The sequence below is a fragment of the Taurulus bubalis genome (genome assembly GCF_910589615.1).
Source record: "Taurulus bubalis genome assembly, chromosome: 13".
NCBI lineage: Eukaryota > Metazoa > Chordata > Actinopteri > Perciformes > Cottidae > Taurulus > Taurulus bubalis.
In genome coordinates, this window is record NC_136601.1 from 7,439,905 (window position 1) to 7,466,356 (window position 26,452).

A 26,452-nucleotide genomic window follows, 5' to 3' on the forward strand; every position below is an offset into this window, starting at 1 on the left:
TGCCAATTTTGAGCAGAATTTGTGGTCAGTCGCTTCCAAAATAAAAGCTCTTTTCTACTATTTTAAGTAAACCATTTCACACTTTCAGGTTTCTTTATCAAAAATGGTTCCCTAAGTTCATTATTGTTCTTGGAAACAGCACAATGTCTACTTAGTAGCTATTGTGGTCAACATCAGACAATCTTCCTCAGCAGGTCGAGTGTGTCCAGTCGTGGAACTGTAGATAGATAGATCGATAGTTACCTTACCTAATTCCGAAAGGAGACATATTTTAAAGTCTAATGTGGCAATCCGTAGGATTGATGACACACTACCAGGAAATGTTGTTTAAATATTATACAAAATACAGCAAAACATACTATTGCTGTTTTAATAAAGTGATGTCCATAATTAGCCGTTCGCCATCATTCCGTGATCTGATTGGATGCTGCACATGACGTGAGTCTGCGACCAGCAGAAGTGAAGGAAGCTGGTTCCCTCGTTCAGAGGTTGGATGTGTGCATCCGGCAGCTCTTCATCTCACAGCTACATTCCTTCACGCATTTCAAACTGACCCGCTGTCAAAGAAAGGCTGCTCTCTTGTTTTGCAGGCGCCTTTTTTGATGTACGATATCGGTCAACGTTAAGCTCACTGAGAAACACATTTCATTTCCTGTGACTACTGTATTTCATAATAAAAGTCCACTCCTGTTTCCCCAGCTAAATGAGGAAATGTTCGGTCTGCATTCGCTGTAACTTAATACAGTTCAAAATACTGCAAATATAGAAATATGGCAACCCTTACGTCAACCCTTACTGGCTCAATCTTCTGTGGATAGTTATTAACAGACATACTGTATATTTGAATGAGAATCTTTGAGAATCTTTTCGGACTTTTCATCCTTGTTTTCTAGAAAGTTGAGTTTAAGGATGATAACTCATAAAACAATGGAAAATTAAAATGACATTAGGTACACTCCATATGTCTGGGCAGATAAAGTGCCATACGATTGAACTGTCCAGAGCAGCTACTCCTTAGTTTTCTCAATTATTCACCTTTACTACAATTACATTTAATAAACTGTTTTACATTCTCTCTGTATGTTTGTCTAAGAAGAAGTCTTTGAGAATGAAAATATTCCTTATTTTGCACGGTAAGGTACTGCTTCCCAGTGACCAATGACAACGTGTATGATAAAATCCTGCTTCGCTCATGTGGGTTCACCCGACCCATTGTTTCTGAAGCATCTGTGTGCGCGCATACATGAAAGTGAATGAAAGGGACGGTGAATGAGCGTGAGCGAGCGAGGGAGATACAGCGAGGGAGAGAAGAAGGGAGGCAGCAGCTGTCTGCCTGGATGACCTCAGCGGCAGCTGCTCCCCCCCCCCCCCTCCGCCCTGCTGCCCTCTGTATGCCAGCTCGCCTTTGAAGTACCGGTCAGGACCGATACAGCTTTGGATCACTACCGATAATGATTACTGGAGAATAAAAGCGCATCATTCACTGCCAATACAATGCACCAACTAGGATAGAAAAGGTATTCATGCAACTTCAAATGGAACGCAAACTTGAACAGAAACAGAGAAATGTTCTTTCAGGGATGTCTCATTCGTGCTGTTGAAGCAACAGTAATATCTCTAATACTGTCGATGATAGGAACAAAACCAATTTAGCCTCGCTCCTATAACTGTAGGTTTGTTAATTGGGCCAGACTTTAATGTCACAAATTGTTAACATTGAGATCAAAGTTGTATTAACAAAGAGTTCAAAAAAATCCACAACTTTATTGGTAAACGCTGACATCAATTTGTTTTCTATCCGCTGTTAGATTCTAATTTTGTTACAAAATAGTTGTTCATGCTCAGTAAAATACAGTAAATATCGGCCGGTGATATCTGTGATAACTTCAAGGCCGTCTTTGAAGTGCCGACGGCGAGCAGAGAGAGATGCTTTAGTCAGACTCTCTGGAACGCTGGAACCTGACACATGCGCACACACACACACACACACACACACACACACACACACACACACACACACACACACAGTGGACAGTGCGGCATGTAGACAAACACATGGAATGATGCACACACACACATGGAGGGGTGTAGAGTCACTGTAGCACGCAGACACACACTGACTTGTGCGTAAATGTGCGCTGGCAAACTGTCTTCCCTCCAGGTATTTTGTTTACATGAACAGGAGTTGAGGGAAGCAGCTATTTGAGTCACAGTATAGAAAGACACACACCTGTATTCGAGCAGAAAGGTCATCAGAGTCCATCGGGTCACAGACTACAGCACCAGCATGACAACTCATAGTTTGTAAAACTGAGACAAAAACACGAAGATCGAGAGGGATGATGTGTTTTTGAAGACAAACGCCCCGATGTTCGCACCACACTGGTTCCCTCGCTTGAAGCCTTTGGGTTTTTTCCATTAGATCTGATTAAAAAAAGCTCTGTGACAAACTAACATTTATGATACTTTCACGTTTCCTTCAACAAGATAATCTTCATGAATGAAGACCACTTTTAGGATTTTCGAAGCGTGAATCTAATCACCAGAAGTAAAAAGCTAACGTTAGGCTACAAACGAACTACATCACAGTCACACAACTTTACGTCAACACCACGAAGATAAGTGTTTTACCCCAAAGGCGACCAACGGCATTTTTTAGGTCATGCAAAAAAGCTTCAAAATTCATGAGAGGGATATTTACTACATATGTTATGTCCTAAAACTAAACGCTTGTGTTAAACACAGACCTTATTTTTTTGGCATCTAAATCAAAAAACCATTGACTTCCACTCAATACACACTTTGTCTTTGCACGCTATTACACACCCAGAGATACTGACAACTGACTCAGCTTTCTGGATGCGAAGTTGGAAAATGATAATGTAGAAAAAAACGATAACAATGTGTCTTTTAACGAGACATCAAAATTGAGACACACACTGACTTGATATATATCATATTATACTCACACAAGTTCGTACACACAAACAAAAGCATCTTCTTTAACAAATGCCTCGTTCATAATCATACAGGTACGCACAAACACAACAATGTGGTCTCTCACACACACGCACACACACACACACACACACACACACACACACACACACACACACACACACACACACACACACACACACACACACACACACAAAGCATCAAAACTCAGACAAAAGCCGTGCTTCATTGTCAGGGGAACTACACAGACTTGATTACTGCATAATGGCCCCACCAACCTAACCTGGCTAATTATGTCCTAGAAACTCCCACAGCAGAGTCAATGGAAGCAAACAAGCATGTCAAAAGTAAAGAAAGACCAAAAGAAAAGAAAAATAAAGACTGAAGTATCATGTGTAATGAAGGAGAGAAGATGTGGGCACAGTGGACCAAATGCAAACTTAAATGAATGGGAAGAAAGCGAGGGAATGGGAAAAATAAAAGAGCAAAGTCTTGTGCTTCTGTCATCATACAAACACGCACATAAACACTCGCAAAGAAATACACAACCCCACACTGCTTCAACAAAAGACTCAAGTCTTCCTCCAAATCAAGTGTTTCTGATTTACTAAGATTTTTGAAAGGTACTTAGTTGAATTATGTTTGAAAGATGTTATTCAGCGCATAACTCCAGGAAAAACAAATCTTTATTAAAGTTGTTTGATAGCTCTTAAGTAATATATCGAGTCTGTGCAGTTATGCTGAATGTTGTCTCAGGTCACCACTCACCGATAACGATGAGCGTGTAGTTGATGTTCACGCTGCCGAACCCGTTGGTCGCCTTACAGATGTACGTCCCCGCGTCCTCAGTCTCCACCTCTTTGATACGCAGGCCGTGCTGAAGCACCCGGAAGCGCGTCCAGCCGCTGTGGATGTTGCGGCCGTCCTTGGTCCACATGATGAGCGGCGGGGGGTCGCCCTCCACGGGGCAGGGCAGCTTCATGGTGCGACCCAGACGGATGCTCTGTCGGTGGGCCACCCGCTCTGACACCCTGGGTGGACCTGGAATGTGGGAGAGGGAAGGGAGAGTAATTGAGATTATGAAATAAATAAAGGTCTCCCCCATCAGCCTCATTAGAAATCAGATGGCAGAAAGTGTAAACAACCAGGTTACTAGAGTGCATGTAAACCTACTAATGACCGAGTAGTTACTGTTGTATAATTAGTGGCCTATCATTCCCTTCATTATTAAGGGAATGATCGTCAACATATTTTAGGTCTGCCAATGAGGATCAGCGTGACCTATGAGGTCACGCTGATCCTCATTGGCAGACCTAAAATATGTTGATGACACCAGCCTGTGTATAGGCTCAAGTCATATAGAACTGCAACTTAAATGTCAAATAATAGTGCAAAAAAATCAATGCAGTGACTATTTTCATACTTGGACGTGGTAACGGGATAATTGTACGGTGCGTAATGTTTTAGTAAGTATTGGTGGCTGCATCTCACCAGCAAAAGTAGGTTACCCACAAAATCAACGTGGAAGTATAAAGACCGCAAAAGCCCACACAGGGCGGGAGGGAGAGGCGGTGGATGGGACCGAGTCCGACACACACATCTTCCCCCTCTGTTCTGTTCCCCGTCTGGAACAAGAAGTGATTTGTTTGTCACGTAACTTGATGCGTGACAATTACATCTTTTCCTTCACCTGAATAAGTATTTTTTGTTGCCGAAACCTAACTAGGAAGTTCCCTGTGAAGACGGAGTAAAAAATAAAAAATGATTGTATGCATGTAACAAGTGGAAACTGACATGTTGTTGCGGGAAAGATGAGGATTAACCTTTCGGAAGATATCATACGAGCCGTTGTGTGAGGATACGTCAATCAGCAATGAGGTGTTTTGCAATGATCAGGCATGTTACCAGCTTTAGGATCAAGGTTCGATTTGCCTATTCTTCATCCACACGTTGGCAGCTACACTCTCTCCTTTTCACCGCTCGTCTCAGAACCAAAGAAGCCTCCCAAATATGGCATTTAACACACAGGAATTATCCTTTGACCTTTAAGAAGTTTATAATGGCTTGGCTTAACATTGACATTTTATCACAGACAACAATGGAGTTCTCAGGGAGCAAACACAAAGCCGAGCTAATATCAACCGAGATGTCGTGTCGAGACATAAAATCAGGCGTGACCTTGACCGCTCAGTAGCTGGTCTACTGTGAAACTGCACACTAGAAAAACAGAGGGAGGTGAGCGAGCCGGCTGATTGACTGGGAAAGGTGGGAGGAAATTGTGGGGAGAAGTAGAGGTGAGAGAGAAAGAGAGGAAGGAAGGAAGGTAAGGAGAGAAGAAGGGAGGGAATGAGGGAGAATGGAATTTAAGGGAGTAAGTCCGAGGAGAGAAAGGGGTTTGAAATACGGCCGAATAGGGGAGCGGTACAAAGAAAGACAAACAGGAAGATAGAGAGATGGAAACAGGAGGAGGTTTAGGAGTTAGCAAGGGTCAGCGCAAAGCGTACATCTCTCCTCATTACTCCTGCTGGCTTCAAACAATACCCTCCAAATATAGCAATAACAACACATGACAGGCCACCACGGAGCAAACAAAGTGTCCGGACAGACTTCAAAAGCCAATTGTGTGGAAAAACATCAGAAAACAAGCCACTTCAGGTCAAGATTTAAAAGGAAAGACAAAGGCTGGTTTGATTTGAACAATGTGCCTGATAAAGGCTTATCTAGAAGAATACATATGGCCTGATAACACCTCAAATATAAACATTGGAGGTGAGTTTAATTTATGGCCCCCTTTTGTCTGGTACTTTCTTATCACATGGCGCTAACACAGCCTGGTACCTTTATTTTGCCCTTGTGAAAAAAGGGTTTAATAAACAACTGTAGATTTGTACTATTCTGTTAACCCGTAGCCACCGTGGCTTCACAGAAACGTGTGGCTGCCTTCCTAAAAAAGGGTTTTCAGACTTCAGAGAAAGACCTCACATCATCGGCCAGCTGTCAACTGTCACCAAAACAAAACAAGGACCTTGATTTATTCCTCCAACGTGCGGCGGGAGATGTCGGAGAGACGTATGCGGTGAAGTGGAGTCGCATACGTGGAGCTGATTATCGAGAAAAGGAGAGCAGTTTACAGGGGTCCTCCAGCCGGTTCTGCTGCTTTAACAGGAGAGCGGGAGGTGGACACAATGATGGATGGATGGAGGTGAAATGTGTGAAAAAGACATTAGTCACACAAAGGGTATTCACAGGAGCCTCTCCTCCTCTCTCCTCCCTCCCTCCATCCTCCTCGCTCCTGGACGGGGAATGTGTTCGCTCAGCTGTATGGCTTTCTCATCAGGGGCCCGACAGCTCGCTCCTTCTCCTTTTCATGCTCTATAATTCTTTCTCTTCTCTCTCTTTTTTTTTACATACTATATATCTCCCTCTATAATCCTGTTTCTTCCGTCCACTGTTCTCTCGCCCGTTTGTCCCACCTTCACTATCTTTTTCTTTCTCTAAATACTGTGTCCCTTCAGTGTTCATATTTTTTCTTCCTCTATATTTCTTTCGTCTGCTCTTTTCTTCCTCCAACAGATTGAAATCTCATTCCCTTGAACTCTCACTACTCCCCTGCTACTTCTCTCTTTCTTACCCTTAACCCCTCGCTTCCCATTACTACCTCCACTTCTCCCCTGTCATCACTCCTTTCCTCTCTCTCTATTTTGCTCTCTCTCTCTCTCTCTTCTCTTTCATCACACTCCTTCACACCATCCTCTCCGCTCAGTGCAGTTTCCCTTCTTCCTCTCTCCCGTGTGATTTAATGGTCTCCTGCCCTTTTCGGATCTGCGCACACACACATAACTTCCACGGTTTCTTCCCCAGAGGATCGCGGGAGCAAGACCTCGAACTGAACCTCTCGACTTTCAACAGTTAACCTCTCTTACGTCTACCTCCCCCCTTTTTTCTTCCCCTACTCCCTCTCTCCCCTATGAAGGGAACACAGAGCTTCTCCCTCACCCCCCCTCCTCATCGTCATCGTCCTCCCGCTCTTCCACGGTCGATGACCGAAGTAAAGTCTTTTTAAATCTGTCTCTTGGGGTGAAACTGAAGAGAGTAAAACATCTTTCCTCTCTTTCACGAGACACAAGGCCAGTGTGTGTGTGTGTGGGAGGGGTTTGTGTGTCTTTACAGATGTGTGGGTCATTTTTAGCATTAATGCGCTGCTACATTTTTTGCTGCAGTTTATCAAATAAAACTAAATACAGTCTTCATATCTTTGTCTGTTCATATACTGTGTCAGCATGTGTGTGTGGGAAGGAAAAGAAAATTGCTTTTAACCAGGCCTTTAAACTCTGGTCTGTTTAGTCCATTTGGGGCTTTACGATGCTCCCTTGCCTGCAACTTGCTCCTCAAGACAATCTAAAGCACCTTGAAGATTATTTGTCTGCCTCCAGACCCACATAAACACACGCCATGCACGCCCTCCCGCTCTTTCTCCTTAGATGCAGGGAGTGTGTAGGTATGGTTGGGTCGTGCTCGTCTGGTATTCTGGAGCCAGGCGACGGGAAAACACAGCCCAGGTCAGAAACACATTACTCCCACAGAGGCCGAACCCTTCCAGCTCAGAGCTGCACATCCTCTGCAAGGATGGTAACTGAAGGCCAAATAAAGCAGAGCAGGAATCAGTTCATACATTCTGTTCTTGTTCTGGCTACTCCCAAAAACAACTGCAAATGCACTGCTTGAATTCCATTAAAGGGCAAGTTAGACTCTTGGTGAGATATGCTTATTCTTGAGAATTAGATTACGGGATTAATACTATTTTAAAATATCTCTGTTCAATATGAATCTGGAGCCTTAAAACACTCGCCCCAAATATTGGTATTGCAACATGTCTTACTTATATATGTTTTGGAACCAGAGTTCCTATAATTTGGTGGCTTTGAAGGATGCAAACAGGAAGTACAATTAGTTAGCTGTGGGCCACAACTCAGGCAGGTTCTGGAGTTATAAGGATCGTCTTTTATCTATTATCTCTAAGCGGATTCATGAAAATCTGAAATAATGACCTGGGAAGTGTACTTTAATGATCTAAAACCGTTATTTCAGTAATGACTCTCCCTCATCTACATTCTTCATCGGTTCTGGTTCTCGTCGTCACACTCAAGTGACGACAGACTCTTTTCTTCTTTTAGCCAACAAGTACTGGTACACCTTTGCCTTCTTACACGCTAAAATTAGCGGATAATATAAGACAGTCGAGATTAGCACAAACTCGGTTTGAGCATGTGTTTTCTGTGGTTCTCTGTTCTACATACTTCTTCGACATTCTTTGCCAGCTAATGTCGGAGCCCAGCTCTGTTTGTTTAAATCAGGCTCGTTAATGATTTTCACGGACATTTCCATGAGTTGAATTTTCTTGGATGAAAAATAATCAATGCCATAACTGGCTGACAAAGTGGGATCTGTAACGATTTTACATGAGAGGGAGAAATATTGACGCTTACTCTCCACTTGCCATGAAAGCAAAGCATCCAAATACTTTGTCCTTTTTTCTGAAGTTAGTCAATTTCTGTGTTGCATATTTTGGCGCGCGTGCGACAGCCGGGACGGCCCTTTATGTTTTGGTTTCGGATAGAGAGCTCGCTTTTTAATGCCCTTAACGTTCCACTGGTCTTAGAGTCAGATGGATCTGCAGAGTCCAACACAAGGTTATTGTTGGCAGGGCAGCGAGACTGGAGCGAGAGGGGAGAGCAGAGGAATGCGTTTGATGGAGGGCACTTAACAGCGGGACGCGGCGTTGCTGTACAGCACTGCGCGAGGTGGAGGTGCGTCTGTGTGTATGTGTGCGTCTGCACGCTGAGCTACGAAAGACTGGAGCACCGAGAGACGACTGTGTCCTCAAGAGGTCTTCATCATTATCCAATCGGTTAAGAAAAAGCAACTTTCTGCCTCTCTTGTGCTTCTAAATATCCTCAGTCAATAAAACGGCCACGAGGTTCATCCTTCAATGTGCTTCAATGAGAACGTGTGTGTGCACAACTCAAATGACCCAAATGCCCGTAAGTCGGCAATTTACGCAACACTTTCCGTGAAACCCTGTAACCCCATGCTGTTGTGTTTTTGAATTCTCTTTACAAGCCTGAATCCTGTTATCACGTCAATACTCTCTAAATCGATTATGAGCAGTTGGATTGTTCCGTAGCTGAACGAGGCCATATTTTCATCAGGCTGCTGCTGCTGTGAATGATTTAACACTGACTGTCTCTTCTTGCACACACTCTTACACATCCAGGCCTTGCTTTGGCCTGAGGCAACAGGCAGACTGATGGGTACACATTAAGTTGTCTTCTTCCTCTACACACACGCACACACACACACACGCAAACAGATACACTTTCTCCTTCTGACCCAGTCACTTCCACCCCAACAATAGGACAACTGCTGCTTTACTCTGTCCTGACAGCTAACACTAGGCCTGAGGCTGGGGAGGATACACAGACACATCATTGAAGGACTACATTACACACACACACACACACACACACACACACACACACACACACACACACACACACACACACACACACACACACACACACACACACACTTATACACGTACAACCTAAGGCTTACACTTGTCTCACACAGGCACGCTAAAGAAAATTACACAGCGGCCACAAAAACTTTGAGGAATCTGCTGAGTGGTTGGTACGGCAACCTGATCTTCTGAGCGACTCAGACACAGACACACACACACACACACACACACACACACACACACACACACACACACACACACACACACACACACACACACACACACGCACTAGGTGTGAACCTTCTGTTAATCCTTTTTTCCTCTTAATGTCTCAATCAGATATTTAATGGCCTGGTAATAGAAATGTGATTTGTTCTCTCGCTCTTACGCTCTCTCTCTTTTTACTCTTCCCACCTTCTTCTTCTCTCTCTCCACTCTTTTCACAGCATCTTTACTAATAGCTGGTTGTATTGTTCTACCTTTACCCTCTTCTGGCTTTTCCTGCTTTTCATTGGTGGGAAAAAAAACCTTACCACAATCAGGACTAACCCTAATCCATTGATAATATTTAAGCTCAAAGATTTCCTTCAACCTAATTTAGAAATAAAACCTCACACACAAAGCTGGATATAACATTACCATATAGTCACGCTGTTCTGTCAAAAAACAAAAACTCGTGTTTGAATGTGCAGAAACCAGCGGTGTGAGGTGCAAATTCTACTAGAGACCTTTTCCTGTTGGGCTTTGCAAGAGCAATGCATTTGCTCAGTTTAAGACCTAAAAACTAAAGCAAGCAATGAATCATTTTAATGACACACAAGATTCATGAAGACGATTAATGTGACTAACTCGAGGGAAAAGGAAATCATGGGAACAATCTGAATGATATTAAGCCCTTATGAAATTAAGATTCAATTGTGTGTCATTATAGAAGAGTGGTTTTCATTTGTCATTACCGTTAGAATAGTCTTGTTTATGACTCAGTATCTGTCACGGGAAAATAGTAAACACACTAAAATGACATGTTTCCGTTCGCTGCAGTGCAACTTCAGTGCTCTTCCAGGGAACATGTTGACGAAGCACTGGAAATGAGGCGCCCCTCCTCTTGACATCTTGATAAACTGTTTACTAGAGTTTAACAGTAATCACCTTTATACACCTTCAAGTTAATCCTCCCTCCTGTTTGTGTCCAGAGGGTTTCACGGACCAAGGTTCATTCATCAAGTGCAAATGTTTTCCAAAAATCCAACTCATGAAAGAATATAAACCTGTGAAAGCTGCAGTCTGAGTTCCCAAAAACAAACACTGCGGTGGTTTCATCTCATGAGGAGAAGACGGAGGATACCCAGGCATGGGAAAAAAGTGAGTGAGGCTTTTGAGGAAAACCGAGAGCGAGAACATAAAATTCTGCTAACCACCAAAAACCGGAGGGCGGTTTGAACCGAGAACATTCTTTTAAAGCTTATAAAGGGCTTTACAGAAACCACATCATGCACACTATGCACTTGTGAGAGTGTGTGTGTGTGTGTGTGTGTGTGTGTGTGTGTGTGTGTGTGTGTGTGTGTGTGAGAGAGTAATAACAAGTTGTTCTCATTATTTAAATGCAGATTAAGGAAAGTGAAAAAAGTACAGTAAGGGAAGAAGAAGAAGAAGAAGAAGAAGAAGAAGAAGAAGAAGAAGAAGAATAAGAAGAAGAAGAAGGGATGGACTGATGGAGGGATAAAGAGAGAGGAATTAATCCCCACAAACCACCACCTGCTAACATTTGAGGATTTACAGGTAAACTGCAGTACGGACAAGAAAGTGGCATTTTAATGAGTACCTAGTAAAAACTGTAACAGAATCTACTTTGCTTTTGATAACCTTGTGTTGCTTTACATTCTGTGAGACGAAAAAAAGAAGAAAAGCTTGACAGAGCTAGAGACATCCTAAATGGTCCATTAACAACTCACAGTCATGACTTGTTGAAAACCGATCTGGTAGCTGCTCGAGAACGAAGGCACAAATTCAGTTTTTTTCTGTTACTTCTGGCGGGGACAGTGAGCATATTAAAACGTCTTCCCTGTCTCCTGTGTGTCCAAAACATGAGGTTTGTTTTCCACTACGGATCAAGTTTAATCACACTGTACTTGTTAGATCTCAACTCGCTGAACCACGCATGCTGCATAAAGAGAGGACGGGAAGGAGGGAAGGAAAGTGAAAAGAGAAAGAAAAGGTGAGCAGGAAAAAAGACTCAATAAACGCGGAAAGCGGGCCATCTTCGAGCTGAAAGTAGGTCAAAGGCCACAAGTACTATTCCAGTTCAGTGTGTGGGGTGTGTGGCTGGTCAGTGTATGGAGGCTGGGGACTGAGTTACATTTTAGTGCAAAAAAAGACTTGAGACAGACTGGGAGCCGACACTCCAGAGGAGTATGACCGCATTTGTGGACATATAGAGCATATAGAATCTCAGAAATAAGGAGAACATCTGTGGGTTTTTCAATCAATGTAGCGGTTGCATATATAACTCCAAAATCTGAATTTCAGATTGCAAAATGCTATAGTTTGGTACTTTGTTTTAAGACTTAATAAGAGAAGATTCAGACATGCAGACTTGGAAACGGCTTCCCCGTTTCACTCGAGCCAACCTTCACCAGTGACCGTAAAAGTCAGACTGCGAAGTCTCTCCCCAACACTGCGGCAGCGGCAGGTGTCGCGTGTTGTATGCGAGGAATCCGAGGTCGGGGTCAATTTACTCGTTCTGTCAAAGTCAGGTTGCAGTCACCATCAGTGCAACCAACTGAGAGCAATGACCCCCTGAACCAAAGTCCAATTACACACACTGTTAGTGGTAAACAACTACATTTAGCTATATTTATCTCAGCGACATGCCCACCGTAGGACAATCATTTGTATAGTGAGTGTGCGCGCATGCTGTGTCTTTTGTGTGTGTCTGCAGAGCGCCTCGTGCCTCACAGATAAGGCAAGACGTAGTTGCCGCAAGATAAGAAACAGTTAACACTCCCGAGTGTGTGTGATTGTTTGTGGGAAGCAGACCAGTGTCCTCGACCTGACTTTTATCAGCCTTTTGGAGGCAGACACAGTTACTCATTAACAACAGTGATAGCACACACACACACACACACACACACTCACACTCACGGTACCAGCTGTGGTCCACTTTAGTGATAAAGAGGTGAATATTTGCTGAAACTATTGACATAACCCATATAAAGATGGAGACATAGTACAATGGCGGGAGAGAGTCGGGCTTCATAAACAGCTTAATAGGTGTATTTGACTTCCGGGCAGTTAAATAATTGGAGATAAGATACAAAAGGGTTGAATACAAGTAGGTGACCCTGGAAGGCCAGAACAACAAACACCTTTGTGTTTTGTGTTTACTCAAATCTAACTGGTTACCTTAATTCCTCCCAGGAATATTAAATGTGTGCGTCTGTTGAAATTACAGCAGCTTCGACGCTGCACGTCCTCGCGTCGTCAGCAATCAGAGATTTCATGCTTTACAGTTGTTTACAGATTTACTTGAGTCCGGAAGTTTGGCATCAAGTAAATCCAAACAAAATACAAAAAAATCACTACTTGATCCCAAAACAGAGTGAAGACTGGTCTCACATCTTAATGTAGCCATGTGACTCTTGATAGGCAGCTTCATGCTACCTAGAAAAACAGACTTCATGCCCTCGTTCAAGATCTTTTTATGACCTGCAACTCATCAATCAATACTTATTGGCTCATCTGAATAAACATTGCTTAGAGCTCAAATTGGCTTTTATTTCTGATATTTTTGACTTTGGTTTCCTGTGTTTCTGACAAATTAAGAGAGTTTTTTTTATTACATCCCTTCATTCAATTATGCCTGTATATTCTATAATTAAAGTAATTAAAACGTTATAAAATATTATAACTAATAATTACACCAAACAATAGCAGGAGGAATTGAGGGCAACAGCATAACGTATCCTACACACACACTACATACACACACCCTCAACTGTGATAATTCAGTATTGCTCCGTCTTCCTCCTGTATTTCTTCCTCCTCCACCTGTGTGCTTTCTGCTTCACTTGCTTGGTGGAGTCAGACATTCCAAGCATGCACATAACACACACACACACACACACACACACACACACACACACACACACACACACACACACACACACACACACACACACATTCCACACCAATCCTCAGCCGTGACTAAATCCATTTGTTCAGCTCAGATCACTGTCTCATTTTAGGCTACTGTGTGTGTGTGTGCATGTGTGCGTGTGTGTGTGTGTGTGTGCGTCTGTGCGTGTGTGTGTGTGTGTGTGTGTGTGTGTGTGAGAGAGAGAGGGGATTAGATGTGTGCATGTTCTTAACCTATATCCCTTTTTTTCTAATGGCTCCATGTTGATTGACATCTTAATGTCTTGGAGTTTTTACGTAAAAGGAAATAAAAGCTAATTGAAGAAGGGAAATACCCAGATGAAAATACAACCGACTTACACAAACCTCAAAGTTTTGGCATTGAACCTTTAAACAGTGCTTCATATCAATAATAGCTAACACGGGATTGAGCATGCACACTTACATTGTGTGCATGCAAGTAAAAGTCAACTGATGGCGAGTGAGGGGGAGCTTCTGCACAGTTAGTAAAACTCAGTGTTGCCCTATGCGATGCAAAAAACATGAATCAGTTATCAAATCGTTTTTGTACAGTGCTCAAACATTTACACACCGAGCATGTTGATGAACATGTCTAAGAGCTACACAGTCGAGTTGGATCACAGAGATTAACTCAATGCTTTACTTGATCGTTGGAAGCATTTGCACTTTTACATTTGACTTCTGTATGAAAGCAAAAAAAAAAAAAAAATGCATTAACTTTTGTGAGGAAATTAAGTGTAGATTTCACGCAGTTCTGTGAGAAAATGATTCCCGTTCAACAACTGTGCCAAAGTAACAAGACATGTACAAATAAGGAAAATCTTCTATTTGGGCGGCTCAGTTCAACTGTCTCACTTCTACACGCCTGGCATACCTCCTGCTTAAAGTTGTCGATTTCGGAATGCTATAAAAAACATTGTGTCAAGTCCAACTAATAATTTCCACATCAAAAAGGATGACGGGTAGACTAGACTTAGAGTAAGACTCATCATGACCGTACAATGCTTTTGGGAACAAGGCCCAACAAAAGGTTTGTCAAGAGGCCTGTTTTCACTCACCGGTTTATGTGAAGAAGTACTAATATCCACTGGTTGAATCATTCCTTTTACAAACTACATGTGTTAAGAGGGCAAGGCAGGCACAGCGCCTGAGAAGTGCTGATTGATAGTAGACACACACACACACACACAAACACACACACACACACACAGAATACAACGTGAAATTAATCAGTCAGCACGTCACTTGTAGCTGTCAGTGTGGACTAATCTCTTGTCTCGTCATGTTTTATTCATGTTTTATTCTTGTTTTCCTCTCATCAGTCTGTAGAAATGTGAGTGTTAGTCAGAAACTGGAAAAATAAAACCCATTAGTAGTGATACAACGATGTAAAACTGGGCAATTACAAGTAAATGTCAGGCAAGGAGTCTCTTTCAGTCTTTCTGTTCCTTGCATTTCTGGAGAACCGTACTGATGAGGACCCGAGGATGTGCAGTGTCAGGTTTGTGCATTTTGGACATGCAACATAAACAATACATGAACTACAAGCACCTCGGAATTGTACACACTTTCAACACCTGAGAGCTACATAAACTACACAACGCTTTACTCTCAATTAAAACTAAATGTGGTAACAGCTGCACTGCTGATCATCCACTGATCTGAGAGCGTTCTCGCCACCCACCTTCTCCATTCTCCACCACATCTCACTGCCTTTCCCTAAAAGCTGCGACAACACAACAGTTAAATCCCAGAAAGCAGCCCATAAGTACCTTTGTTAATTACGTGTGGAAGAATAGGCCTGTTGTGTCCCTGTGTGATAATGGTGCCAGCACAACAGAGGGATTACCTCCGGATAATAAGTATGCTGAGCTGACCAATGTGATGAAGGGCCATGTAGTGGGAAATAATTAACACAGTTAACTGGTCTGCAGGCCTTTCAGTCAGACGTCAGCACTGTTTGGTTACAGGCAGCGGATTAATGTCCGTTTTCTGGAGATACTTCATTTTTTCATTTTCTTAAAGATCTAGTCAATGTTTTGCCCATTACTTTGTGAAAAATGCCAGAAATGCCACTCATGCTATTCTCTGCTGCCTTTTTAAATTATGAACAATAATCACTCCAGGATGCACTGTCTTCTTTGGCTGCTAGTGAAACCCTGAAATAGCTGTACCACATTGTGTCAGAGCACGCTGTCTAAGACTCGAGGTTATGAACTTTGGGCTTTTGTCCGAGAGCCGGAGTTCTAGCTTAATGTAGACGTTTGTGTTACATTAAATGAGTCAGTTTTATTTACATGGCCAAATCTTGCTTCAAAGGGCTTTACAATCTGTAGACCTACAACATTTCAGAGATTTAAAGTGAAGAAACTAGATTAGATTCCCAGCACTTCAATCCACAAATGATGCAGACAAACTAAAAGCACCAGTAGTTTTAATCGAAAGACCCCCTCCTCCCACACCTTTCTGCAACATTCCAAAAGCATAAAGTGAAATTCACGCTCGCTTACCGCAGTAACTGGTGAGCTGTGAGGTGAGGGTTTTGTGGGAACAAATGATTGCAACAATGAATGCTGTCTGAAAACGTGCGTCGTTATCCTCATTGTTAAAGCATCTCCCCTCTCCACCTTCGAGAGTAGAAGTTCGGGAACAGCTGTGAACAATCGGTTGGACAGCACGTTGTAGAAACAAGTTATTTTCTAGCTTAAAAAAAGAAATAGAGATTTCCACAGTTCTTCATGCAGTGAACCAATGACAAAAAAGTTGACAAAAAAATAACAAACATGACAAAACTAATGTAAATCTGGGACATTTTGCGTGATACCTACTAATTTAGAGAGACAACAAAAAAAAGTATTTGTTTGGCCACACAGTCCCAGTCACCGGTGTATATGTCCCCTCCATAGTTCCCGTCTTCTCTGAGCCCACCCCCACATCTCTCACAGTCCTCTCACATTCCCCCTGCAGTATGGATTCCACATCAACAGCTGGCACTTCGGAGACAGACGAGTGCGTTTGCGTCCCCTCGTGTGTGGTGGTTTTCAACTTTGTGCCATGTTTTAGTTTGAATTTTTTGGGGTCTTTGCAGCCACAACAAGGAAAACCACCTCAGATCTGAACCATTTGCGATCCTAAAATACTATTCATAAATAGTGAATACAAGAAACAGGAATGATAATGGCCTTGCATGTTCCTTCAGAATCCTGTGACGTTCTAAAGGCACAACTTGTGTACAAAAGACTGTGTGTGCGTTTACACTGACATGAATTACAGCTCAACAGAGGGGGTTCAATCCGTCAAAGCTAGAATCTACAGCAACAGCTTACGAAAAGTATTTCCAAAAGCTGTCTGCCTTAACATCCTGCCCCTGATCAGCCTCCACTTCCTGGGGTCAAGGGTCATCTGTATGTCTGATAAACAACTAAGGAGAGAGAGAGCACGGCTGACTGTTCATAACATGTCAATCACATTTGAGACTAAGGTCATACTGGTGGTATTTTTGGTTTAGGGTAGCCTTTTGGGTTTCTGTCCTCCTGTCTATCACATACAATAACACACACACACACACACACACACACACACACACACACACACACACACACACACACACACACACATGCACGCCTGAATAGTGTATTGCACACCCACAAGACCCAATGTGACAGACCGAAGCCCAGAGAAAACAAGGGTCTGTGTCTCCTGTCCCAGCGATCACCTTTCAACATCTCATTTGTAACGCGCCATCAGGAATAACAGCTGGAGACTGTGTGTGTGTGTGTGTGTGTGTGTGTGGTTGTTGGCGGTTAAGGGGGTTGGAAACGCTCTGATTGAAAGGTAGACAAGAGAGAGAGTAACCAGCAGAGACAAAGAAAGTGGCAGAGGAATTAAACTGTCAGAGCGCGAGATAGAAAGTGACAGCGAGAGCAGACAGAGACGATGTAAAGCAGAGTACAATTAGCTGAGAGACACTCGTGAAGACCTCCCTGCGGACACATTTTACTATTTTGTTCCTTTAAAAGAAACTAAGTCTTGATGAAAACCTGTGACAGAAAAATGTATTAATGATCCAAAGTACCATGGAACATCTATATCAGTATATAACATCTATATGTTTCCTGCATGGTTAGATACCTCCAGGGGTAAAGGAGACTTTTTTTCAGTGAACTGGTCTTTTAATTGAAATACACACTGCTTATTTTGGTGATATTTTATAAATCTGTTTACAGACCTACTGCATTTACTATAATTTCCATTTACAACATATCTGGTGGAAAGTCAATATGGGGTCACAAATATATATATATATATATATATATATATATATATATAATAAATGTCATCATCTCTTTTATCGTGCCTCTACTACGCAGACTGGATTTGGGTTAATTAGGTGTAAATATTGTATTCAATTTAAGGATTGAAAGTTCCATGTCCAATAAAAGGCATGTGGTGAACCATAAAAAAACACAGATGGCGCTCAATGTGCCCCAAATGTCATCAACATGGTAAACATATGTCAAAACACGCTTTGTGATTTAAATTTAGGAACCTTTTTCTGCATTTTATTTAGTAAAAGAGTGAGATGTTACACCTGCTACAGCAGTTGTAGACTGGGCCGTTTTAATACTGTTGTATTAAGAGGCTGCATTTGTGAGGCAAATACACCAAACTCCACCTACATCGTGGTTGTTGTCGTGGTGTAGATGTCAAGACTTGAATACATATTTAAAACACATAAATATTCCACTCGATTTATATACAATTCTTACAAAACATGCAAAAATTGCAAATTTAACCATCAAAACTAAGGTTTTCACTTCAGACAACACTGTTCTATATTTGGGTGGAAACAAAAATGGAACTGAATGATTGAATGAATGAGTGTTTGGTGATTCTGTCTCTGACACACATGTCGAGGAGGTTACTGAACAGAGACAGAGTGAGACACAGGGAGGAGATAAAGGAGCGAAAGCAGAGTGTGTGTTGTCCTGTGGGGTTCCTGGTGTGTTATTACAGTCTCCTCTGGTGCTGGCATGTGCTTTCTTTGACCCCCTACACACACACACACACATGCATGCACACACCCTCCCTGATCCATTGGCCGACCTTTGACCCGCAGTGCTGTAGCGTTGACCAAACATACCCCAACCCCACTGAGACCACAATACAGCACTGTGGCGCCATGACCCACACTATCCTGCAGAGACAGAGGAGCTGCAGGAGAGCCGTAGCAAGAACAGAGAGAAACTTAGAAAAAATTAACTACCAGCAACAATAAATATCTACAGATATAATAAGGATGCACTGATACCAAGGTTTTCAGCCACAGAGTACCATATTACAACCTAATAACACCTTAAATATACAATATGATGCTGTTCTTGACATGTCAACATTTACCTTTGTTTCCTATCTGCTGCCTCTCTCTCTGCTGCACCCCCTCCCCAAACACACATCACATCTTCACATCCGTGCAACACAATGTCAACCCCCACAGAGAGCGACCAGACAGCCCCATTACTACCCAACCATTAGCAAAGTCAAAGCAAACATTGACTTTATCTAAATGAGGGCTAATAGCCTTTAACATTAACAGGCCCTGTAAAACTCGGAGAAGGAGGAACAGGGGCTGGTGTGTGTGTGGGAGAGAGGCTGCCTCTTCAGGGTCCTGCAAATGGGCTCATGACAGTGTTGGTTAACGTCTTTTGGGAGAACAAAACAGTCATATTTATGTGTGTAATGTTGTGTGTCAAGTTATTTCTGACAGGATTATAGCTGAAAGATCCCGCGTACACATCTGACTCCACATTGTAACTTCTGAAATCAAACTAAATGTATGATAGACAATAGAAGAACAAATGGATGAGCAGAAATATCTCATTAGTACTTTTCTCTAGCAGTCACAGCTTTACTCCCAAAACAGCCAAAACTAGACAACATCTGGCTCCGACATTAGGATTTAACAAGAGGAACTGAAAGAGTCACTTGTGCCCTTTGAAGCGTCCTTTTGCCTGTCAATCACCATATAATCGACAAAAACACACGCGTTAATATTTCTGCTTTTCTCTCATCTCAAAAGGACACAATGATTATTACAGTGAGCATCACAGAGATACCAGTAAGTGGTTAAAAAAAAAAAATTAGAGTCAAACTTCTTTTCTCCTTCTGTTTGAAGCGTCATCGTTGCCAAATCTAAAACCAAGTCATAGACCTTAAAAATGTTCTCTCCTCATTGAAAACACTATACTGTTATTCTGGTCCCATGCATGAGAAAATGCATTTTTCTAAAACCCTCAACGGGGGAATGCCGATGAAAAATGTCACCCCTCTGGATCCAGCTCCTCCGCTGCGGCTGGCAGGCAGATGCTCGCCACCACCGGGTCGTATAATGGTTATCAGCATGTCAAATGGTATTTACGATAGTTAGCTGTGACTTGGGACGCGCTGCACGATTAAAAAACAGGAGTGGAGGAGGAGGGGTTACTGACGTGAGTCTTTAGAGTGTGTCTGTTGTGTTTGAAGCATCTGTCTGTGGTATGCAGTTGTTTACTCTATGAGGCATCAAGATGCTCCACTCCTCCATTCTCCACATGACGAGACCACAATTAGTTTTATGTCACACGATGTAATATCGTCATGGTTAATCAGTGCTGAACACAGTGTGGGGGGGGAAATACACATTAAACGTGGGTGTTGTTTAAACTTACAATGACACGATTCATTAAAGATTAACCCCTTTTTATTCATTGGTCACTTATAACTACTTGTTAGATCGTGGCCTTTGCAACAAAGACCAGTGCTTTCCATACTGAAATACTCAGGGAGCTTTAAGTTATCACCGAATCTCAATATTCAGTGATGGGGAGGGAGGGTTATTTGGTGTTTTAAGACACCTTTTTAAATACATTTCTAGCTTTTGAGATCCATTAATTAAGGAAATAATTGGCAGAGTAATCAATAATGAACATAAATTAGTTGCAGCCCTGAATTATACTCTGAATCATATCCTCACAAAATAAAAAAAATAAAAAAATCACATCTATTACACCCAAAGCATTATTATTGTACAACAACAAGAGTTTGTGGCCACAAAACTAAGACGAGTCTCCTTTTGAGTCCCTTTTTTGTTGTCAGACTGTGGCCTTTAAGCCACTTCTGTCGTGTTCATGTAGCTCCCCATCCACCTTCCATTCTTTATCTGATTTCAAGGAAAGATCAGGATAAAACACTCTAAGAAATAAGACATTTCTGAAACATTTGTCTCACAGTAGAAAAGCATCACCTTTGTCTCGTACTTTAAATCTCTATGGAAGGCTTCAACACTGCAACAGACGCCACGGACACGACACCTCTGACACCTTTGCTCTGTCTTCATCTCTCTTCATCTCTTTCTTTTCCACTACAGTTTAAAGCCCCGCTGGTCTGCTGACTTTGTGCCTCCTCCTCCTGCAGCCCTTTTTTACCGAACCACTATTCTCTCCTGCCCATCATTGTTAGTGTTAGCATGCTAATTACATTCCTCGGTAATGAGAGTGTGGGCCAGGACGGCGGGTTGTGGGCTGTGTGTGTGTGTGTGTGTGTGTGTGTGTGCATCTCTGTGTCATATTTACGGGTAGCGTCCTCTGGTTGTATACGTCCTCAGCATCTGTGTGCGGTTGTTTACACTCTACGCTGTCTTGTCTTTCTTTTGATGCGGCATGTGCATCTCGGTTTTGGCAGCTTCAATTCGATGAAGACACACTTTTTATATGTGTGTGGCTTATTACACTTTGTATAAAAACAAGTGAACCCTCTCATCTCCGTCTCTTTTTCCTCTCTCCCTCCCTCTGGATAATGGGTGGTCTATATGGCACAGTCACCCGGAAAACATTAAACTGTTTAGAACTTAACCAGGAAACGATGTACACAAACCCACACTAGTCATCTGATTCCTTGATGCCCTTTTCTTTACTGCAATAAGGATCAGCACTGTGGACTGTGACGTGATGATACGCTCTGTTGGTCATTTCAAAACAAAAGCATCGTAAAAAATATATAAATCTCTGCTGGAGTAACTTCAATAATCACATCATCATTATCCTTTTCCCCCTGCTCCAGTTGTTTGACCGTGAAGCGTTTAACAGCTGGCTTACATAAAATACCATCTGACATGCTGATAACCATCTGACATACACGTGGCATTTCACATCACGTGTACATTTAATATGTGTGTGTTTGTGCAGGGGCCAGCAGAAACACAGGCATGCACTTACCAATTAACACATTTGATCTTCTGAGCTTGATATTTCTAGTGCATTCCAAGCGTTTAACGTTTGTTGGTATATTCTTCCTCACCTGCCACCTGCCTCATCACCGACCCTCTTTCTACTGAAGACAAGGTCGAGTCTCTTCCTGAAAAGGCAACATCTGCCCTTCAATAAATATTGTTAAAAGATAGAGAAGAATGCCCTATAATGAAGCTCATTGAAGTCAAATGTCAAATCAAAGTCAAACTTTTCTTTAAACAGTGTAAAAGTATTTTAGGATGGACCTTTAATTTATACCGCTCACACTTGAACCAATGCCTCATTTCCACTGCATGGTACTGCTCTACTTATTTTTGGTATGTCACTGCATAATACTACCGCGGCATCATCTTCAACGCGACACGGCTCTCGCTGGAGCCTCTCATTGTGAACCAAACATATGAACGAGTGGATATTTTTAAACGTGAATTAAAAAGATACGACTGATATTGAAGGCAGCTTCGCTTATTATTTTGTGCGGGACAGAGTGCGCCTCGCATGGTGCAACTCTGGTGATGATTCACTGACCGATCAGTGGTCTCGACAGAGGTGATACCAAAAAAGGACGAGGCCAGGTGCTATCCAAAACCTTAAAACATTTTTTAAAAAATCATTAAAAAATGGTTCAGAGCATGTAGAGCCATGCAGAGAAAACGGGGCACTACTCTGTCTAGAGCTGCAGGTACCCAGAAAGCATTGTCCCATTGCTAGTCTTTGACCCCTGTCTCAGCTAAATGTTGTTCAGCTAACAGGGGAGAATGCTAATCTCTCAGCTGCTCAGTCTCATGCTCAGCCACACACACACGCATGACGCCCAGACGCTGGTTGAAACAGGGTGGTTGCGTAAGCCTGAGTGCAGTTTATAATGCGACTCTACATCTGCTGTAATAAGGTGCAGTGTCTGCTTCCTGTTCTTTCTCTTTTACTGGCCTTTTCCTTTCTTTTTCTCTCTTCACCTGCATCTGTGTCTCTTCAACGGTCTGTCCTGTTCCAGCCCTCCATCTCTTCATTTTTCTCTTCATCTCTGTGTGTCGCCACTCGCAGTGGAAAACAGCCTTAGGTGCCGTCTGATGCTCAGCCCACATTGACTCCAAGGACACCCAGGGGGAAAAACAATAATCTTTAAAACTATTTGGTTTTTCTGGTATCTATTCATTTGCCATTAAATGAATCATTTGGTTCTCTTTTTTTCAACACATTCAGCTATATCCTATATACAATAAGCCACACTGTACTTTGCAGTCATTTCAGTGCAGTTATAAAAGAGCTGTTGTACATAACTTCCTGGATTTACTCGGTACAATAGCGGCCTCACAGTTACCACAACTGAACCTTGTGTGCAATGGGGTCAGATGAGGCCTCAAAATGTTAATGTTTTTATTTTTATATTTTGCATTTTATTGTTCATTGTTTAGACAATTGCCTCAAGTAACCCACCTCCGGTACGCATATTTCTCTGGGACATCTTAGTAGTCACCAAGTCACTAATAAATAAAAATATCTATGTAATTTCTTAGAAATAGATATGGAAATGTGTAAAGGCTTCACTGTACTCGAATAGTATTTTGTACTTAAATACTGTAGATTGTAATCATGAGCTCATTACCTGATTTAATAAACCATATGGTTCTGGATTCATTCTTTACTTGGTAACCTTGTTGCAAATTGGCAAATACATTAGAAGTTAGTGATCCAGTAAGTGCTGTCAGATCTAAAATATGATATTATCTGCATCCGTTCGGATTTGTTTAAATAGCTTGAGTGTCGTCTTTCTGCACAGTCCCAACTGGCTCAAATCCCGCTGAGGGACTGGGACCCTTGTTAAGACTGTTAACCTTCCCATAGCTGTTTGACATGCTCTTTCTGTAGTTCTAGCCTTTATAGGCAATAGTGGAAAGTTTTCTTTCCTCATCATCGATCGTCCAGGTGCCACGAGGCAATGCCCCTTACTTCCATCTGCACCGTAAAGCAGCTTCGAGGCCAATGGCACAGTGGATTACTGTGGCTGTACCTGGCTACTCTGACTTCAGCTAAAGGTCGAACTGCTCCATCAAAATCTCACGCATCTGTGCGTAACTAGTTGTGGCCCAAAATGACTGTTGCAATTCTGTCATTTTAGTGGGAATACTTTGAAGAAAAACTTTGTTGGTTGTGATGGACAATACACATTAACTTACATTGGAACCAACATCCCAACAAGCTTTTTGAGCTGTAGTCAGTCATTGATTTTGCTTATGCTTGGCACTTAACATTGTGCAGACTTGGACTGTTTTATGCATGAAATGTTGGTGAAATTGCAAATAAAGCCGTGTAACGTTGCCAGTAAATCTTCCAGTCGTACAAAATTCCAAGATCACAAACTCTTCAAATTCCGTTCATTCTTTTTGTCGTTGATTATACTTTAAGATGTGACACAGACCGAGAACAGATGACATGCTGCATTACCGATTACTGGGTACGTAAGTTCAAGTTCAAAACCACAAATTCACAATTACATGGTATGAACCCCGGACCACAAAGCCACCAAAACCCAGCATCCCTAAGTACACCCAAGTACTGTCTCAATGTTTTTCAGCTGCCTCTTCAGTCAGTGATACACATAAAATTATTACATAAAAATAACTCAGAATTGGCAAACGTAAAGGAGAAACAATAATGTTGTTGGATTTCTCCCGTGTTAATACTGTATTTTAACCGAGAGATAACAACTCAAGTCTACCCATCATGAGGTAAAACTGCAGTTACCAATAGGTTCATTAGGGCATTTAGTCCCTTGTGTCCTCTTCATGATCTCCTGCCCTCTCGCTCACACCCTTTTAATCTGTTTCCTTCCCTTGTCTATTCCCCCCCCTTTTCTTCCTCCCTCTTTCCTCCTTAGTTCCTTTCCTCCTTCTTCCCCTTTCTCCTCTTATCATCCATTATTACTCCAGTCGTCCTCCATCATGAGTTCCCCTTTTCTCTCCTTCACCCTACTTCCTTTCCCCCTCTCTCCTCTCCCCTTCCTCCCACCCATACCCCCCTCCCTCTGTCTCTCCCCGCTGCCTGCCCTGGTTTCATTGACAGGCTGCAGGCGGCGAGGGGGAGGAAACGCTGTAGCATTGCACAGCAAACATCCCTAATAAGCTAATCTAATCTCATCTCATTGCGGTCTATGGGCCTGTGTTTACTTTCGGGCCCCGTGTCTGCATGGTGGCTCTGCCTCGCCTCGCTGAATGCAGCTTTGTTCCCGCTGAAAACTCATCATCTGTGTGATCTCGGGAACGGGCGCCAACTCCACAGCCGTCTGCCTGTAATGCCTGCATGCTGGGAATTGTCCTCATCTATGAACAGCGTCTGTGACTGCGCTTGTTTGTTTTTATGATGTTTAATTTCATTGAGAGAAACAATGCGCTGGACCTAGTGAAGGACTGAGGGGCGCTGCTCTGTATCTGACCCTGATCACCAACCTCCCAGTGGGCTAGTTACGTTTACCTTTTGAGCTGAGATACTAAATGTTCCTCAGCGGCCAACAAGGTAGCATCTATGCAAAAACAAGGGAGAGAACCGCACTGCAAGTCTGAAACTCCCAAGTGAGTGCAAGAATACCTGACAGTAACTGAATAACCAGTCAGTCAAAGGTCCACTGACTATCTAAAGAGCAAAAACATTCACTAAGTAAAGTTCACCCAAAGACTAATGTCAGCAGATATTCTAAAATGAGTGCAGAATGAGCCAATGAAGGAAAACAGAGATGTTGACCAAGCAGGTTGTTAAAGCAGATCCCACCGACCAGGTGATAGAGAAGAGGAACACAGAGAGGAGATGGTTCACCTCTGCCACCGTCCTTCCAGCTTTAATGCAGCGGTTGTGACTGAAACCATAGTAAAAGCAACAGTGCCAGCATGTTTCAAACAAATCCTCCTGATTCTGGATCAGCAGTGCGACAGCAATAACACACAAACAGAGGTACGGCCACACAGTGACGTCAGCAGCAGTGGTTTATCTCACTGCTGGCCCTCCTGACTGTAACGCTGCTCTCCATCGGTGCTTCTGTTACTCACCTCTTGCAGCAGTGGACATCAGGACCACCTCCAGCAACAGAAAGACACAGAGAAGCTCCATTTAGGTTTAATTTTCAGGAAGAAGAATTCTCAGCCTCTTTTGTCTGAAAGGAAATGAGAGACAGGGAAAAAAATAGGAAGTTTCTTATTGAAGGATAACAGCTGATATGTCTGGAGATACTGAGTAATTGTTCACCACCTTGTAGGTTCTTTATATATAAATCATACATTTATCAAAACTGTTGCCAAAGTCTGATTCATTCCAAAAGTCTAACAGCCACATTCGTCATTTTACCATCTGATGGTTTTTTACATTTGATTAATTGCTGCCAAAATAGCTGCTAGCGCAAAGAAATTAAAACATAAATTATATCGAGCGGCTGACAGCTGCTGAGCATCTGGAAACCTGCCTTGAATTTCAGATGAGACAGAACTTGATTATTTTCTGAACAAGTTATTCCTTAATAAAGGAAAATAAATCTGAAAGTCTGTAA

At 42.5% G+C, this 26,452-nt stretch overlaps 1 protein-coding gene across 1 annotated transcript in view; it reads right to left on the reverse strand.

Moving 5' to 3' along the window:
* Nucleotides 1–26,019, reverse strand: part of fgfrl1a (fibroblast growth factor receptor like 1a) — a gene marked incomplete at both ends in the record, with an annotated part of 59,359 nt that extends 33,340 nt beyond the window's left edge. Inside the window, 2 exons of the mRNA XM_079228309.1 lie at nt 3,727–3,999; nt 25,959–26,019. Of these exons, the coding sequence (XP_079084435.1) occupies nt 3,727–3,999; nt 25,959–26,019 (334 nt within the window). The remainder of the gene's footprint in view (nt 1–3,726; nt 4,000–25,958) is intronic.
* Between the last annotated feature and the right edge of the window lie 433 nt (nt 26,020–26,452).